This window comes from Aythya marila, assembly GCF_965140915.1.
Source record: "Aythya marila genome assembly, chromosome: 12".
Classification (NCBI taxonomy): domain Eukaryota; kingdom Metazoa; phylum Chordata; class Aves; order Anseriformes; family Anatidae; genus Aythya; species Aythya marila.
Genome location: NC_139053.1, coordinates 17,720,087 through 17,738,317, shown reverse-complemented (window position 1 = coordinate 17,738,317; position 18,231 = coordinate 17,720,087). Strand labels below are relative to the sequence as shown.

General features: G+C 37.5%; 1 protein-coding gene across 1 annotated transcript in view; it reads right to left on the bottom strand.

Moving 5' to 3' along the window:
* CDH13 (cadherin 13) overlaps positions 1-18,231 on the bottom strand; it is a 489,121-nt gene that overhangs the window by 31,224 nt on the left and 439,666 nt on the right. The window contains exon 11 of the mRNA XM_082770306.1: positions 5,252-5,394. Coding sequence (XP_082626432.1) covers positions 5,252-5,394 — 143 coding nt within the window. The remainder of the gene's footprint in view (positions 1-5,251; positions 5,395-18,231) is intronic.

Sequence of the window (18,231 nt, the reverse complement as noted above, 5' to 3'; positions counted from 1 at the left end):
TAAGCCAAGTCAGCAAGACTGAGCATTGGTTTTTCAGCATTTTTCATCAGCAGCTTACATACCTGAACAGCATAGGTGGTTTTTCCATGTATTATGCAAACAAAGGTAACCAAGTTTTTTCTTCTAAAGAGATGGAAAAGACTATACAATGGGAACATTAACTAGGATATTGTGCAATAACATTGTTCATTAACTTAAGACTGTTTGAATATATATCGTTATTGCTTCCTCCCTCTTAAAGAAAAGGAGAAACCATAGTTAGCTTTTTTTTTTCTTTTAGATTTCATACATCTTCCAGATTATTTTTTAGCTTCCCCTCCATAATACTAATGTTTTTCTTCTGCCTTATGTTTTCTAAATTCTAACGTAAACTCTAAGAATGTAGGTGAAAAATGGACCCTTCCTGCAGAGTCTTTTAGCATGACTGACCTTATAAGAAAAACATAGAGACATACACGTATTCTGCTTTATGAGTCCTCCATATACTCCATAATGTGCTACCATGTGTAGGATGACCTTACAACATGGTTACACAGCAGATCTCCTGGAAGGTCTGATGCAAGCAGATTTCTCAAATTGAAATGACTTCTTGCCTTTATTTAATCTTTACGAGTTTTACAAATACACTCCCAGTAATTGCACTGTATTGTGGTGATATTGCATTGTTTTTACTGAATAATGAATTCAATAAATAAAATGATCTCTATTGTTGGCACTTTCGTTAATTGAAAGAAACCTCTGATGTTTTCTAAGTTTGCATAAATATGACTTTGTCCCATTATGAGCTCATTCTCAGATTAAACACAGTTCATGACACTTCAATGTATTAACTCTGCTTCATGATATTTCCTACCATTATTTAATTTCTTCTTTAATAGACCAGAGACTCTATGTCCACACAAGTATTTAATAAAGAGTTTTCAAATTTCAAGAGGGCCGGTCCTCTTTAATATCTTCATCGATGATCTGGACGAGGGCATCGAGTGCACCCTCAGTAAGTTTGCAGATGACACCAAGTTAGGTGCGTGTGTCGATCTGCTTGAGGGTAGGAAAGCTCTGCAGGAGGATCTGGATAGGCTGCACCAATGGGCTGAGGTCAACTGCATGAAGTTCAACAAGGCCAAGTGCCGGGTCCTGCACCTGGGGCGCAATAACCCCAAGCAGAGCTACAGACTGGGAGAGGAATGGTTGGAAAGCTGCCAGGCAGAGAAGGACCTGGGAGTGATGGTGGACAGTCGGCTGAATATGAGCCAGCAGTGTGCTCAGGTGGCCAAGAAGGCCAACGGCATCCTGGCTTGTATCAGGAACAGCGTGACCAGCAGGGCTAGGGAGGTGATTGTCCCCCTGTACTCAGCTCTGGTGAGGCCGCACCTCGAGTACTGTGTTCAGTTTTGGGCCCCTCGCTACAAGAAGGACATGGAGGTGCTTGAGCGGGTCCAGAGAAGGGCGACGAAGCTGGTGAGGGGCCTGGAGAACAAGTCCTACGAGGAGCGGCTGAGGGAGCTGGGCTTGTTCAGCCTGGAGAAGAGGAGGCTCAGGGGCGACCTTATCGCTCTTTTTAGGTACCTCAAGGGAGGCTGTAGCGAGGTGGGGGTTGGCCTGTTCTCCCACGTGCCTGGTGACAGGACGAGGGGGAATGGGTTTAAGTTGAGCCAGGGGAGTTTTAGGCTAGATGTTAGGAAGAACTTCTTCACTGAAAGGGTTGTGAGGCACTGGAACAGGCTGCCCAGGGAAGTGGTGGAGTCACCATCCCTGGAAGTCTTCAAAAGACGTTTAGATGTAGAGCTTAGGGATATGGTATAGTGGAGGGCTGTTAGCGTTAGGTTGAAGGTTGGACTCGATGACCTTGAGGTCTCTTCCAACCTAGAAATTCTGTGATTCTGTGATTCTGTGAAATTCTAAAGACACTACCTTGACCTTTACTGAAATCAAAAGTACAGAGCAAATTAGGATATTCATTCCAAAAAGTCCTTTTTAACGTAAAATTTTCCTCAATAAAAGGTCAAACTTTATTATCTATAAAATTAATACCGTGTCCATCAAACTTGCTATTACACATTGTTTCACTTGTGTTTCTGAAGGTACAGGAACCTTTAGATGTTTAGAGCAGAAGTAATGTAGTTCATACTTACTTAGCTACATTTCAGTTAATTAGACAATGCTGAAAAAGAGCATCAAGTTCAAAAATAATTTTGTAAACAACCGTATTACTTACTGCAGTAAAATGACTCAATTTAGAGTTGAATGACAGTAAAGAATACTTTTGTGATTTACTGAAAAAAAGATATATGGATTTATATAAAGAACTACCAACCATGAAGCTCCTGGTTTTACTTCTGACAGAAATCTTCAACATTTTACAAATAAGAAAAATGCCCCAGCACTTGTCCCCTGCACTGAAGTGTAATAACCAGAAGCTAGTGTCTGATGAATCCAGTGACAGATTCTCTGTTGACATCAGTGAAATGGTATGAAAAAAGTATTACTGTAAATTTTGTTTTCAGCTGTCATTTCTTCAACTAAAATAGCACCCAAATGGTATGGTCACTTTAAAAACAATGACCATATGTGACAAAAAATGTTAAAAACATTTTTTTATTTCATAAAAAAAATGAAATATGATGGGACAACCGGATCCCTTCTGTAATTATATAAACTCTATATGCTATGAATACAAATATTGTTAAAAATTAGCACATAACTCACAGACGTTTCCACAGTAAGCATCATGTCTGCAATCCCTTATACTATCAATTGACATTAACACTGCTGAAACTCTTGGCAGTACTGTCAGAAACTGAACTTGGGAAGATGTGCAAGCATCTTCCTCTGGCTTTGCCCATTGAGGCTGGAGCTCCAGAGCAGCTCTTGCTCCTACCAGCTCCCCCAGATATCATTATTACATAGTTAGACAAATCAACAGCAATTTTTCCAGTTACCAACCTGCTTCTAAGTTTAATGTGTTCTTGTTAATTAATCCAGGGCTGATACAGACCACAAGGTTAATACCACCTATTTAAGCACTACTATTTAATGCTATTTCCACATATGTCTGAGCTACATATAATGAAGTAGTACAATACTCTGAATGATCATTATTAACACCTTAGCATCCCCATACTAAATACACACTTGTGGTTTCTAATTACTTCATTCAAAGAAGTCAATAATGTTCAAGTAGATCAGCTCCTGTGCTAACAGGACGACCAAATTACAAATAAACACAACAGATGCTAGAATTAGATGCTGACCCAGTATCTCAATGGAAGAGGGTTCCTTCCTCTCTAACCCATGTTAAATACCTTCCCTTCTTCTGCTGTTCAGTGCACAGACACCTTTCCCTCCTCTTGTTTTTCCAGAGTTTTAATGTTTCCAGGGAAGCGTTCTGGGACTTAAGGGGTCACCTAGCAGTAAGGCTCCTGGCTTGGAATGAATGAATGAGTGTTACTGCCCTGAGAGCACGATAAAGTTCTACCCAAAAAGTTATGAAAATCCATTTTCATTCAGACCAATTTCCACAGTAAGAAATATTCAACTTTCTGTTCCACATTTTCTCTTGAGGATATTTGACTCCACCTTTAAACAGGATGCAAATTTGTCCTTCTGATAATGCCAAAAAAATATTATCCTGACTTTTTACTCTTATCCTAAGACATTTCCCAGTGTACCCCATTTTATAGATGCATTTAAAAGATCTTTATTCAATAGCAAGTAAAAACAGAAATAAGTTTAGAACTACATTTTTCTATGAAAATTTCTTAAGCCAAATACAGAATCACAGAATTTCTAGGTTGGAAGAGACCTCAAGATCATCGAGTCCAACCTCTGACCTAACGCTAACAGTCCCCACTAAACCATTTCCCTAAGCTCTACATCTAAACGTCTTTTGAAGACTTCCAGGGATGGTGACTCCACCACTTCCCTGGGCAGCCTGTTCCAATGCCTCACAACCCTTTCAGTGAAGAAGTTCTTCCTAACATCTAACCTAAAACTCCCCTGGCTCAACTTCAGCCCATTCCCCCTCGTCCTGTCACCAGGCACGTGGGAGAACAGGCCAACCCCCACCTCGCTACAGCCTCCCTTGAGGTACCCATAGAGAGCGATAAGGTCACCCCTGAGCCTCCTCTTCTCCAGGCTGAACAAGCCCAGCTCCCTCAGCCGCTCCTCGTAGGACTTGTTCTCCAGGCCCCTCACCAGCTTCGTCGCCCTTCTCTGGACCCGCTCAAGCATCTCCATGTCCTTCTTGTAGCGAGGGGCCCAAAACTGAACACAGTACTCGAGGTGCGGCCTCACCAGAGCTGAGTACAGGGGGACGATCACCTCCCTAGCCCTGCTGGTCACACTGTTCCTGATACAAGCCAGGATGCCATTGGCCTTCTTGGCCACCTGAGCACACTGCTCTATTCATACGTATATGAATAGATAAGTAAATCATCGTGTCAGCAGATTTTTTTTCTTTTATATTGAAGATAATACTTTCTTTTTCCTGTCAGGCCCTGCAAATGTTCCCTGAGTCATGTGGTTACAAAAATATAGAATTACCCTCCTAAAAAGAACATTTTACAATTCATCAGCAGGACTAAACCAGCTGCAGCTGTGAAAAAGTGTTAACATATTAGCTGTTATATTGCAGACAAATCTTTTATTTATTTTGTGCCGTCAGCTCTAGAGATTTGCAGAAATGCTCAGGATTTTCTCTTTCTTTCTGTGCCACTGAAGTCACTTACTGAGTTTTCACTAGATACTTTAATTTTGATTATATTTGACAGAAGGAACTTTAATCCATGTAATATGTAAAAAATACTGCATTTTAACAAGGGCTTTTACTTATGTTTTTATTGCCACTGTCATTTCATAGAATAGAATTCAGCATATCAGGGATGGGTTGTTATTGGTATTTAGGTGCCCGAGGCTTACTAACTACGCAAATATTGTGAAGAAATTAACTCTGAAAAAGATTATTTATAACTTTCCAAGACTGTTCATATACTATTTCCATCTCATATTGAGATCTCAGCACAGGAATATATGTGTGAGACGTAGCCTTAAAGTGGTTCTAAATTTAAAGTTTTTTTTCTGTTTTGCCACAATGACCTCTGATACCGTTAGGTGTCTGCTTACCAAAGTGCTGAATCATATGCTTACTGTTAATGTGCACATTTTGAAGATGAGCTTTCAAACAGGGAAAAAAAAAAAAAAAAAAAAAAAAAGTCATATACTTTAATGAATACAATCCATAATAGTTACTCACCACTGTCTATTGCCAGAAAGAGAGCAGTGTATATGTTGTCCTGAACATAAGGTGATTCCCGATCCAGGATAGCAGTGGTGCCAATGGTACCATTGGTAGGGTTAATTTCTAGCCAGCCTGCTGGATCCTTATAAACTGAGTACCTATATAAAAAGATAAAAGTCATTAACAAATTATATATCTAGACATAGACTAATTACATTACTACAAAAGAATATGCCTTTGCACTCACTGGCTTTTATGAGGTAGATCTCTTAAGGCTTAAAAAATACAACTTAAACCTTGTGCCTTCCTTTGAGGTGGATCGTTACTGTTAGGCTCATTTGAAAGAGAAAGGTAGAAAAGTTTGAGTCAATGTTTTTGGGTACAGATGCCCCAAAGCTTCGTACAGAAATCAATATTTGAAACATTACATATGACCTGTTTCCTACTAACAATCTTTGGAGTGATACGTAGAGTACCTAAACACTTTCAATGGACTTCTGCAACAACAGGGGTATTTACAAACTTCATAAATTCTCTCACAGTATTTTTCCAGACTCAAAATTCTGTCTGGACTAGCAGTTTTATTTTTTATTGCCTGAGTGTTTTTCATTTTTCTATTAAAATTATTTATCTCGGGCGGGACTGAAGATGCTATAAATGGTGGTGTACAGTATCAAAAAGAGAGGTTTGATTCATTAGATCTAACGCAAGAGCTGGTTACATGCAGACCCCCTAATTTGTACACATTTGATTTGCAGTTTGTAATCCAAAGCTACCTGCTTCTAATGGTTTCATTTAGATGCTCGGAGTCTTGGAACAATTCAACCACATGTGTGTTGTTCAAACAAGGATTTGAAAATGCTGTCTGCCCAGATCCTGTAACATAATTCACTGCTGTGCTTTGTTTGCAGTCATCAGCACAAATATTTAGACCCCACTACTGGAAATATTTAGATTGTGAACTTTATGCACTAAGAACTGCCCTATTAGACTGAAGTAATAAATGTAGGAATGTTCTGATTCTATAACGAGTTAAAGATATTAAGTCATATAACAACACAGAGATGAATGAACTGGCATGAATTCCCTCTCCAATTAAATGTTTATTATTTTAAACAAAACCTCTAATCATATAGTCAATACTTACTATAATAACCTTTTAACCTTTTTTGTAGTGAATTGTTATAGGTCATGAACAGACATAAAATCTACAGATATTTTAAATTGTAAATAATTGACATGAAACCTGTTACTATTTAATGAGTAGGTGCCAAGCCTTTCATGTGAAAGGTGCCAACACCTTTCAAGTGAAAGGTGTCCTATGTGATAATGCTGTGAAAAATAATTTATCAGTGCAAATATCTCCCGAGAGAATAATCAAAACTAACAGATTGTTAGAAGGGGAAAAATAAAGTAGGTAAAATGAAATAAAATGGCAATAGGTAGAAGAAAGGAAAATTTGCAGGCCAACAAAGACATGGTCTCATTGAATTCCTACTTCAGAAGCGTGATTTGGTCTCTTGTGTGCTCTGAAAAGGTAAAAATAAGTGGTGGTGAGTTACTAAATCCGCGTAACAAACTGTAACAAACCTTTTGGAGTTCATGAGAAAAAGAGACAAACACTGAAAACAGTTGGCTCCCACAGAAGTCACTCAGAGTTTCTCCACTGTCTTCCCCAGGAGCAGAAATCGTCCCCATAGACGTTATATGAAAAAGAACCAAACACTAAGACTTTCCATCAACCCAACATGTTCTTCCACTTAACTATGTAAATATTAATCAATCCAGAAGCTTTATCTTCTGTAAAAACAAATTGCTAGAATAGTAACAATGCAGATCATTATTTCATTTCACTTCTTTGTTTCTTTTTTATTGTTGTTTTTATAACTTTGCAACAAAGGTATGCACAAAAGTATGGAATCAGGGCAGCCTAAACAATTCGTAGTCTATTGTAAAACTGCGAATTCTCAATTAACCCTGAAACAATTTAAGAAGATTCAACACTTTTAAAGTAATGAGAATTTAAAATGGATTGTATTATCTTCCCTGATTGCTCTACAAAGCACTGATGGCTGTGCAAATAAAAAACTAAATTGTATAACCTGTGATTTGGCACAGGATATTGTGAAAGTAGTACTTTGTCTTTCCTACCACATTTTTTACTTATTGTAAGTACATTGCAGTACAGATGATTATTCTTTTTTTTTTTTTTGAGTACTCTTCTAGAAAAAGATTTAGAATAGACTCATTAAGAAAAGCACTATTAAAAAACAAAACAAAACAAAACAAAAACACAGATATAGAATACAGAGCTTCACTTTTTACGTTTAACTGTAGTGAGACCTATTTGTATGGCAGTATTGAAAATCAGACCATTTTTTAGGTGGTTAAACATAAATGTTTCTGCCTACTTGCACCCACTCCGTTTTTGAAAATCATAAGCACGTTGATAAGTCTGTATAGATGTGTACAGGACTGTGTTCTCTGGAGTGCCGATTACTGCTTATTCCTGACTTTACATTGCACTAGTGAAATTTAGTGCTGCTTTGTGAGGTTTCTGTGTTCTGTTGTTTAGTTTTAAAACATGTCAACACGTGACAGTCCCCAAGGTTTTATGTGAACACCAGGACACGAGTAAGTGTTGTTGTTTGTCAAGCCTATTTTCTTTGTCATTTCCTTGCACTATGTTCATGCCCTGGCATTATATGTATTGCAAGTATTATATATATATAGGCCTATATATATAGGCAAGTATTGCAAAAGAAGCAGAAAAAAAAAAAAAAAAAAAAAAAAAACAATTCCCTTAGACTGGGATCATCTACTGCAAAACATTAGGTATACATTTCAGATACAGACCTACAAACAGATGCAGAGAGGCTATAGCTGCAGAACAACAGAATACAAATCAAAATATGCACTTTGCCTATTCAGTGCAGAACTAAAATAAAATAGCATATATATGGAAATAATTTAAAATGTTTAAATGTCATCATCTTCTTCCTGTAATGCAGGTAAATCATTCAGAGAACACCTCCTGGGGTTGCTAGCAGACATGCATGGTGGTTGTGGCTAGCGGCTTGATTAGCACAGAAGACTCTTCACAGAACAGTGTTGATAATATGGACATGGAAATCTAATCAGAGTCACAACCTTGCACTAGACAAAAAAACAATTTCACAGCCAACAGTCAAATAGCTCAGGGGGTCAAAGGAGAGCAGCCAGGCAACTAGGCACAGAGCCAGATGCTGCTTTTGACTTCTAGAGCTTGGTAGATGCCAGACTTTTCCCATGTGGAGTCAAGGGGTCTTGGCTCTTATGTTTTAACAGAAAGAGAAGGAAGGCAAAATGAAGCATTTTGAACATACTGAGTATCACCACAACAGAAAAAATCAGTGCCAAATCTGTGCTGAATGACACATCTGTGCCAGCTTGTTGTGCAGCACTGACAGGAATTAAGGTGAGCGATCTGGAAAGGCTCATTGGGGTGGAGGTTCTCCAGCCTTGTGCATCTGGATATTGCTCAAGTCACCTTCCACAGAGACTCTCTAACCAACAAGATGCAACAGAACAGAAGTGGTACAGCAGTACTGGCCGCATGAAATATCTACCTGATCCTTCAGTTAGGCTTTGTACTGCTGACTGCAGGCATTAAGATGCCACTGTAGTAGACTACTGGGCAAGACTGTTATAGCGTGATTACGACCTGGAGATTTGTACTCCCAAGTCGTGGCGCTGTCACGATGGAATCTGGGAAGTCATTTAATTCAAGCTACACACCCAATTCATAGCGGTAAAATGGTAAGGATGTATTTCTGCCTTGAAGAGCTTTTAAAAGTATAACATCTATAGCTGATTGCTAAAGGACAATGAGAGACATCAAAAGTACTGAGATGCAGAACAGAAAAGAATAATTTGAACAGTTTTCTAAAGATGCGGGGAAATAGTTACTGTCATTTGCAAATTGTAAAGTTGCTTTTTAAACTATATTTAAAACAGAATTAAACCCAGATGATTCAAAATTCATTCTCTCCTCTGCATACATGTGTATGCATGTATGCGTGTGTATGCTGACTGGTCCTGGGTGAAACTTAAAGCGTCAAAATATTGATAGTAACCATTTTCATAGTGCTTCAATCTGTTCAATCTGATTGGAGGGAGTCTGTATCAGAAATGTAACAAAGCTTATTCAGACATTAGATTTCCAAATCATATTTGCAACTTTTATGGATCCTGGTCCTGCTGACATAAGGAAAAAAAACAGAGTTGAATACACCCAATATTTCCCCTAAAAAGTATAGGCACATTTGTATTTTGAATGAAAAGCATTTACATTATCCAAATTTCTGAATCCACAGCATTTCACCTACAATTAAGTTACATATTGAAGTTACCATATCTCTCTTGCTCCTGCTGGGACTATACCATATAATGACAGTCTCTGAATTTTTTCTATGAGCTCTTCATGAACTACTCAAGTGAAATGATCAGTGGGGAAGGTAACTTGATATTTTCTATGCTTAAGAGCTCAGCATGAGAACTCCCTTTTGTCTCTGAATGAAAAATCCTCTAAATACAGATATTATATAATCTTTAAATCAAGCAAATATGAACTTCATCTCATTATATCAAGTCCACCACCTTTGGAAAAACATTTACAGGTATTTGGGAGAGATCAATGTAGCAATTGCAGCATAAATATACACACCTATATAAAAAGTGTTGTTCTAAGAGAAAGATAAAAAACACTTCTCAAACTGTAAGCATAACATTGCTTATCTGGATTAAAACCATGTGGTGCTGCATATGCTATAGTAGAGATGACATGACGTAGAGCTTTAGAGATCAACCAGCACCCCATCATCATGTTCCATCTTTTCCCCTGTGCTAACATTACCTTTTGCTTGCACAAATTATGGCAGTGTATAGCACCAGAAAGAGCACAAAGGAAGCTCAACTGCAACACAGTGATTCTCCAGATGAAATATACTCTAGACTCGTTTATGATGACACATGTATTTTTTCTGCTATTTGACTGTATGATAACAAAGGTAGTCCAGCTCCTATATGGTTTTAGGTTATAAGCTTTGGGAGAGAAACTTACATGTTGTGTATGTATATTCACAGCCTGGCACAGCAGGGTCTCTAATTGCTATCCCACCATACTGAACACAAACAATAGTAATTCTCTGACATATATTACATCTAATATTCTCTAACTACATTTCTACATTTTCATTTTTTTTTTTCAATGTTTGTGTCAGTAAAGCCATTGGAAGAAATTCTTTGGAGGCATTGTGGGTTTTCCCTTTTTTTTCAGATATTGAAACAACTGTTGATGAAAAAGAAATTATAATTTCAAGATCCAAGTGAATATACAGGTTTACTTTCCTTATAATATCCAGAAAGAAAGCTACTGCCTGAAATTTTCCACTGTAGCCCCTAAGCACTATTTCATACAGGTCAGTCACACGTGATTCATGGTCCTTGTGTTTAGTGTGTTTTCACATCTCCTTTTTGTGTGCTGAACTTGGGCTGGTAGTTTGATGTTCAATTTGGAAACACCTGGATCTGAGCCTGCATGTGAGCATTACACTCTTTGGCATTTCTTTCAACAGTCAGCAACTGTCTGCAGTCTAGCAAGTGCCAATGCCAACCACACAGCCCCAGTGCAGTTGGCACTGGTCTGTCCTAATAGTTTTGAGACTTCTTTTGCAACTCCTTTTAAATGAGTTAGTGTGGCAGTGTTGTCAGAACTATGTAATTACTATTATGGGCACGAGATCACAAAAATTTCAGCATAACTCTGCTATTGCTTAGGGTGTTCTGCAGGCATATCTGAGTAATAATTTAGAGCTAAGCCTTTTTCTCATGATTTATTAGCAATTCAAATAAAACTGCCTGAAATAACAAAGGCATGTCAACAGGTAAATGTCTTTGTGTTAGAAGAGATAGGGACAAAAACTAATCAGTATTGTTTTCTGTACATATACAAACTTCACTGCTGTTGGCAAATGAATATGCAATGCTTCCCTGGCACTTTCTAATTCCCATATTCCACACTGCTTTCAACACACTGCTCTGTACCAAAGCATGTAGGCCTTGTGCTTTCCAAGGGGCTACAATGGGCATTTCCCTCAATTATAGACATATTATGCATATATGCAATACCAATATGTATATGTGTCATCAATATGTATATATGACATTAATAGCTCAATGTGCTATTTGCAATAGGTCTATGGTTTGTACACAGTAGATTTGGCTACTAGACAATTCAGATATACATATGACATTTGAATTATCAGTTGGGCATTTTTGTGGGAATTGGTAATAAGTACTCATAATAGCTAATGGAGATTTTTGTTGAATAATGACTATTGTTTCGTCATCCAGTGAAAAGGACACCAACACATGCAGACCTACCTAGGGCTAGCAGCACATGCAGCCCTACCAAGTCAGCCAGATGAACTAGCTCTTTAATTTTTGCATTTTCCCTTTCATCCATGTAATATAAATGAACAGAAAAAAAATATATCCTGCATTACAAAATCATAGAATATCTGTAGAGTTGCAAGGGATCCACAAGGATTATCATCCCCAAAGGCCAATACACACACACAAACAAAATAAATCAGATCATGTGTTTTAAGAGTGTTGTGCAAACATTTCTTGAACTCTCCACACCATTACTAGTACCATACCGGGACTGCTAGTAGTAAATTTTAAGCTAGACCAGATACCTGTCTGTACTGGGGACACAATCTAAAACACCATTTCCATCACAGGTAACAAACTAAAAAGCAACTTTGAATTTCAGATCACAGAGAAAATAGAAGCATAAGTATTTCATCACAGAATATTACCAAAACCTACACATTTATTCCTCTCAAAACCTACAGGTGAGGATATACGTGGTATAAGAGAAATGACAAAGGCAACAGTGCTGATATCCTGTTAAAGGTCTCTTTCAGATCTTTCTTAATCAAGTGCATAAACACATGTGTTGATTCCTGATCCTCAAGGCTTTAAAAAAATCTGTTATTCCACAATACCATCACTGACAGTTTTTAAGACCCATTTTGTATCGTAAACCTACCTGTATCTGGTAGGTTTGACATCTACATATCCCTCATAAACATTCTCTATTAAGAGATTTAAGAAGCACACAACAACCTGCAAAAGACACTATTAAAAACTCAGAAAGGAAAAACAACCTAGACTGTCTACTTGTATTTTCCCCATATTTGACTTACACACTGCAAATGGCAGACCAAGCATAGTTAGACATCTTTTCCCATTAAATATATGATCATACAAAATGAATGCCTTTCAATTTGGGTTGAAATGCTGTTACTAAAAGTATGGCTATATGCTAAATGTGCAGTAGTCTGTAAAATATCTCCTGTAGTGCTCTCCTGCAGAGATTCAGGCACGCTCAAATTATTTTGGGTAGGTTCTTTAAAATAAAAAATGTTAAAATAAAAAATGTTAAAATAAAAGAAGCAAATTTAACAGAAATATGCTATTATTGATAAGAATAAATACATCATTAACAAAAAAATAAAACCTGAAGTAAATCACATTTTCTGGCAACATTGTTGAGAAAGGTATTAGGTCAGACGCATTTTTAAACTTACTGAAGATAGAGGATTTATGCAATAGCCATTTTTCAGCTTCATGGAACAGATTTATGGGCTTGTGGACTGTCTGTATTTTTGCAGGGCTGAAAATGTCAACTTAGAGTACAATTTAAAAAAAAATAAATTAAAATCCCCATCAATGTTGTGCCACAAGTCACTCTATGCATTTTTTTGGTCAGAAAATTCATGTTTCTGTGTGATAAACTGGACATATTCCAGGGTGAATTCATTAGCTACGCACCAGTGCATAGCTTAGCTCTGCAGGCTGGGCATGACGATCTCTGTAGTAACTCACTGCAGAAGCTCTTTCCCAGGTGATCCCTATGTGCCTCTTGAGTTTCTAGTTTATGTATGAACATAAGCATGCACATACTTTATTCTAACACTATCTGAATAGCCATGTAGTTCTCTGGCTACAATGCCAATCTGGCACATGAAATAATGTAATAATTCCCTCCCAAGTCCACGCATATCTGTTAGGATGTGGAGTGGACAGGATATACACACTACTAAAATCAGCACTGCTGCACACGACTGATATACATTGCTTTTTAAGGTTTACACATTCATGTTTTCGGTCAGACACTTGATGTTAATATCAGCTTTCCATTGATTCAGTCTCAAGAAAAATTCCTTTCAGCTTGTTCTAAAGAAATGTGTTTATAGAGAACCAAAGCAGGAACACTGTGGTACTATGGGGCTGAGCACACTACTGAAAAAGTTCAGTTTTTCCTAAAACTCCTCCATGCTATGTGAACACAGAATATTCTCTAGAACAAGCTTCCATTTGAGTCTTCTTTCAGTCACCCTTTCAGGTTATGAGTAATATACAGAAATGTATGGCAAGAAAAGGAGACTGCCCAGTGCTTGGGAGGATGACTTGTCTCTCCTACAGCCCTTCTTATGGTATTTGTCTGAACCAAGTAATAAGTGACCGTAAAGTCTGCTGGAAGTGTAAAAACAATTTCTCAGAAATATTGAAGCTGTTAGTTTTTTTTCTGATCTTTACGACTGAAAGTGTGCACCTTTTTAGTTACAACATATTTAAACAGGCAGACAAAATAAAATGGAAACTTTAGATGCTACTTGGTCTACAGCAATATGCCAGTACACCTAGAAATACTGTAACATTCTATTCCAGTTTTAAAAAATAAAATTCCAATTTTTTTTTTCCATTAAAAATAATAAAAATTAACACACACAAGGGTATTTTCTACAAACAACAAATCTTGGCTGGAATGATAATAAATAACAAAGCAAAACAAAACCACAAAAAATTGCTTACTTAAATCCTTTTTGCAGTTAATTGGGCTGTAACATAAATATAGTTTTATGTGAGTGGGAGGGGTTCATACTGTTGAGATATATCTGTTTGTGGAATTTCCTCTTAACTACATTCAGAGCCAAGTGCAGACCCCACAGAAAGAATTAAGTAGCATACCTCACACAGAAATGTTTTTGTCCTGTTCAAGTAAAAATGAAGTATTGCCAGTACAGGCAAATTGGAGCATATGGGACTTCGCATAGAAGGTCAAATGAGAGAGCTTCAGCTGCTCATCTCTACTGCTAAAGACAGATCAATATATACCCAATATTGTCTCCCGCTACTCACTGAATCAGAGGTAGCACAGTGGAAATAAAGTGTTAGAAATGTTAAGTCTATTCTGCATGAGACTTAAAAGGCAATGAGCTGCTTTGCTTGGACGGTGAGTAGGCTGGGGCTCTCATCTGGTAAATTTTAGCACTGGGAATGGTTCTGTGCCCAAAAGGAACAGTTTGTAGGGTTGCAGCCACAGTACAGACAGTAATTTCTTCTGTTTTCATCTGCAAGGCACTTCTAAATTATGCACCCCACCTCATCATCTGAACAAAAATAATTTTGGCTTTATTTTCCTTGTTACATCAGTGCTTTAGCAGGTTTGCTTTCATCACAATTCTCTATCTACAATGATATGATGAAAACAGAATGAAAAATTAGATGAAATTCAGTTTCTAGTCCCCTGCCACTGAGAAATATGAGCTCAGAAAATGGTTGACTAATTAGTTATTTGTGTGGAAAAAAAAAAAAAAGTAAAACCCTTGGTAAACATAAAGTAACTGTAGAGTCATTGCAATTATAATAATAATAATAATACACCAAAACCTACAGCAATTAATCAAATGAAATTACTAAAACTGTAATAATGAGGTAGTTAAATAAACTGTTATGAAAAGGAAAACATTTTTGTTATTTTCATTGTACAGTCTTCCAAACACTTCTCTACACCAAGAACTAATATTCAGTGTTTTTTTATTAGTAGTAGTAGTATTATTATTTTCCTTCAGGGCAAAAAAAAATCCTAGAAGCTGATGTGTAACAACAACAACAACAAAACAAATGCATTTATGTCTTTTTTAATCAGAAGTGATTAGGGCTATGGTTAAATGAACCCAGAGGCTATAACTATCTGAATTATTCCTAAAGCTTGGGAATAATACACCATATCTGGGACTAACATACCTAGCATAATCAGGTTGTTACTGTTAGAATAATTGTTGACATGCAAATCAGTAAAAGTTTTTTCATTGCAGCAATTGTGCCTCAAAAGCTAATCAACGGGAAGAGCTGGAGGTTCTTTTATACAGTACCTAGAGAAGGTTTTGGCAGTAAAACCCTATCAAGTTTCTGTATATGCCAATTCTTTGCAAGTGTGCTTCCAGCAAAAGCAGTTTCTCCCACTGCAAATCCATTTGCTGCTTTTCTTTCAAGCTGGGGTCCTGGTAGCTCTCAAACATAGGAAAATTTTCCTAAGAGCCCAGCAGATTCACTACTAAAATGTCACTATTGAACACTGCCACGAAGTAGCACATTTCTCCAGATTTAGTGGGAGGTATTTTTTTTCTGAGGGATAGACAGAAAAGAGGTGAGAATTGGCTCACTGCTGTGAAGCATTAGTCTATCTCGATCAATACAACTCCCGTTGCACTGCAGATCATACTGCCAGGAGCCAGGCTGCTCCCAGCAGTGGATTACTCTGACCAGCTTGCCATAAAACCTCAGTTTTTCCCTGGCTAGTACTTCCCAGAATTGTGAAGTGTTCTCCCCAAGAAGCAGGGCAGTGGAGCAACCATTCTAGGTTTGTAGCCTGTGCTTGTGTGATGCTTGGCTGTTCATGAGATCTCCTCCAGTCCCCATCAAAACTGTTAACTCTGGGACCCATCTCATAGGGAAGCAACAGGATTAATGTTTCTGCAAATTAATTTTCAAAAGGAATGCATAACAAATTGGTGAATATACGAATAATCATTTTAGCACAGTTTATGTCCTGTGCCAATCTAAGGCCTTCACAATATCGATGCCATTTAAAGCAGAGGTTAGTGTACCAGGTAACCCCTGTTCATTTGTTTGTTTCATGCTTGCTTGCCTCTTTTGTTGCCCTCTTGTTCCATCTTCCTCATCAGAACTTTTCAAAGAATTACAGGCCAGTATAAATCTAGATGGGATCTAGATCCTAAAGGACTAGGCCATGCCAGAGATGGGGAATAACTCCTTGTCACACTGAAAATAAACAGTAAGCTTTGAACACTGATGGGTCATTTGTCCTATTGCCAGAGAAGCAAGCCATACCAAGGAGGACATTTCTTGAATTGGTTCCAGCAGATTTAGCAGGATGACTTCCTTTGATATTAAACACACACAACTCCCTTTAATTACAACTGTTCATTAGGTAGTGAAGAATATTAACAAACAACACAAATGAAATGAACAATGTCTAAATCTGAACACTTTCAGAACATAAACATGTGGGATCACTGGGACCACGGCCTCTGGCTGTCCTCAAGGCATTCAGAATTATTAAGTGTGACTTTCCTCTCTTATTGCCTTACTATATGTAGCCATTTTTACCTCTTCAGTGCCAGAGAAAATCCTTGGAAATTTGAAACTATGAATTTGACACAAATTAAAAACAAAATGCTTCCTTGACTTATGTGAGGGATCCTAAATGGGAATTTGAAAGAGGAAAAAATGTGAAGTATTTTTTATCATGCTGGCTAGTAAAAAAAAAAAAAAAGAAAAGAAAAAAAGAAAGAAAAAAAAAAAAAAGAAAACTTACTTTTACCCCTCTATCAGAAGACTAAATTATGATCCTCAAAGTGCTAGACAATGCTTGGAATTTTTCCTAGGGAAAAACATGCCCAGTATTTATGACTTATAGCCTTTTTGTTTGTTTTTTGTTTTAATTTAAACCTGGACAAAGGGGGGGGGAGGGGGGGGGGGCAAGGAGGAAGAGATGTACTCTTATAGAAGTCATGAAAGTTATGAATTAAGTTTTAGCCAAAACACCGCAATTCCAAATAAAGAAAAAATACTGAATCTTACAAATTGTTATCTCTGATTTGAAAGAGACAGTAAACATTTCTGAATGGACAGCTGCTTAAAAGTCAGAGGCCTTGAAAATGCAGTAGCTCTGTGAAATCTATTCTACCAGAAAAATCTGGATAATGGCCAGAAAAAGCAAATATATTAAAAAGATAGACCTTTTCTAGAAGATAAGTGCCAGACTCACAAACCTCAGCCTTGGAATCAGTGGACAACATTAGTTAAAGTTGTAAAAGAGATGCCACCAAGGAAATGTCTGCCCAGTCTGTCAAGTCAAGGTCAGCAAAGATAATGTCAAAGGCTCCAAGCAACAAAGACAATGAAGCAGAATCTATCTTGGATCCCTCAAACAGGGGTGTGATGTATCTGCTATGAAGAGCATGTAACTACAGAAAAGGACAGACCTGGCAATTAGCATTTACAGAAAAGCTATCACATTGATCATGTGGCAATTTTCTATGCCTAAGTAAATCCATGAAAGATAAAATTCATTATGAAGACCAAATACTTCTAACAAAGTAACTTGGGACCAGATCCTAATTCCATGAAGTTTTTCTTCAAGGAAAAAAAAAATAATTACGTATCCCTTGGCCGTATCAGGTATTGAAGCCAAAACACTTACATAAGACTATTTACTGTGATGAACCAGCACAAACATTTTCACTATTTTTTTCTTAGCTTAGCAACAAAGGACAAAGAGAAAAAGAGACTAGTGTAAGAGAACAAAATTTAACACACAATAAATTGACCATGCAGTAAGTAGCAACTCAGAAAGAAAATCTGTGAAGAAGCTGATACTGCCAGAAAAGTAATCGAAATAGTTTTCTGTGCTGACAGAGCTGGGACATTCCTGAGTTGGCTGAACTTGCACAGGACTCATTTCTAAGATTCAGCTATTTCTAAGGCAAGCACCGTAATGCAGGAGATGATAGGAGAGCAATAATGTTCTGCTGACTTATAAAAGCCTCCACGTGGCTCTGAGTTTCTTGGCAGAT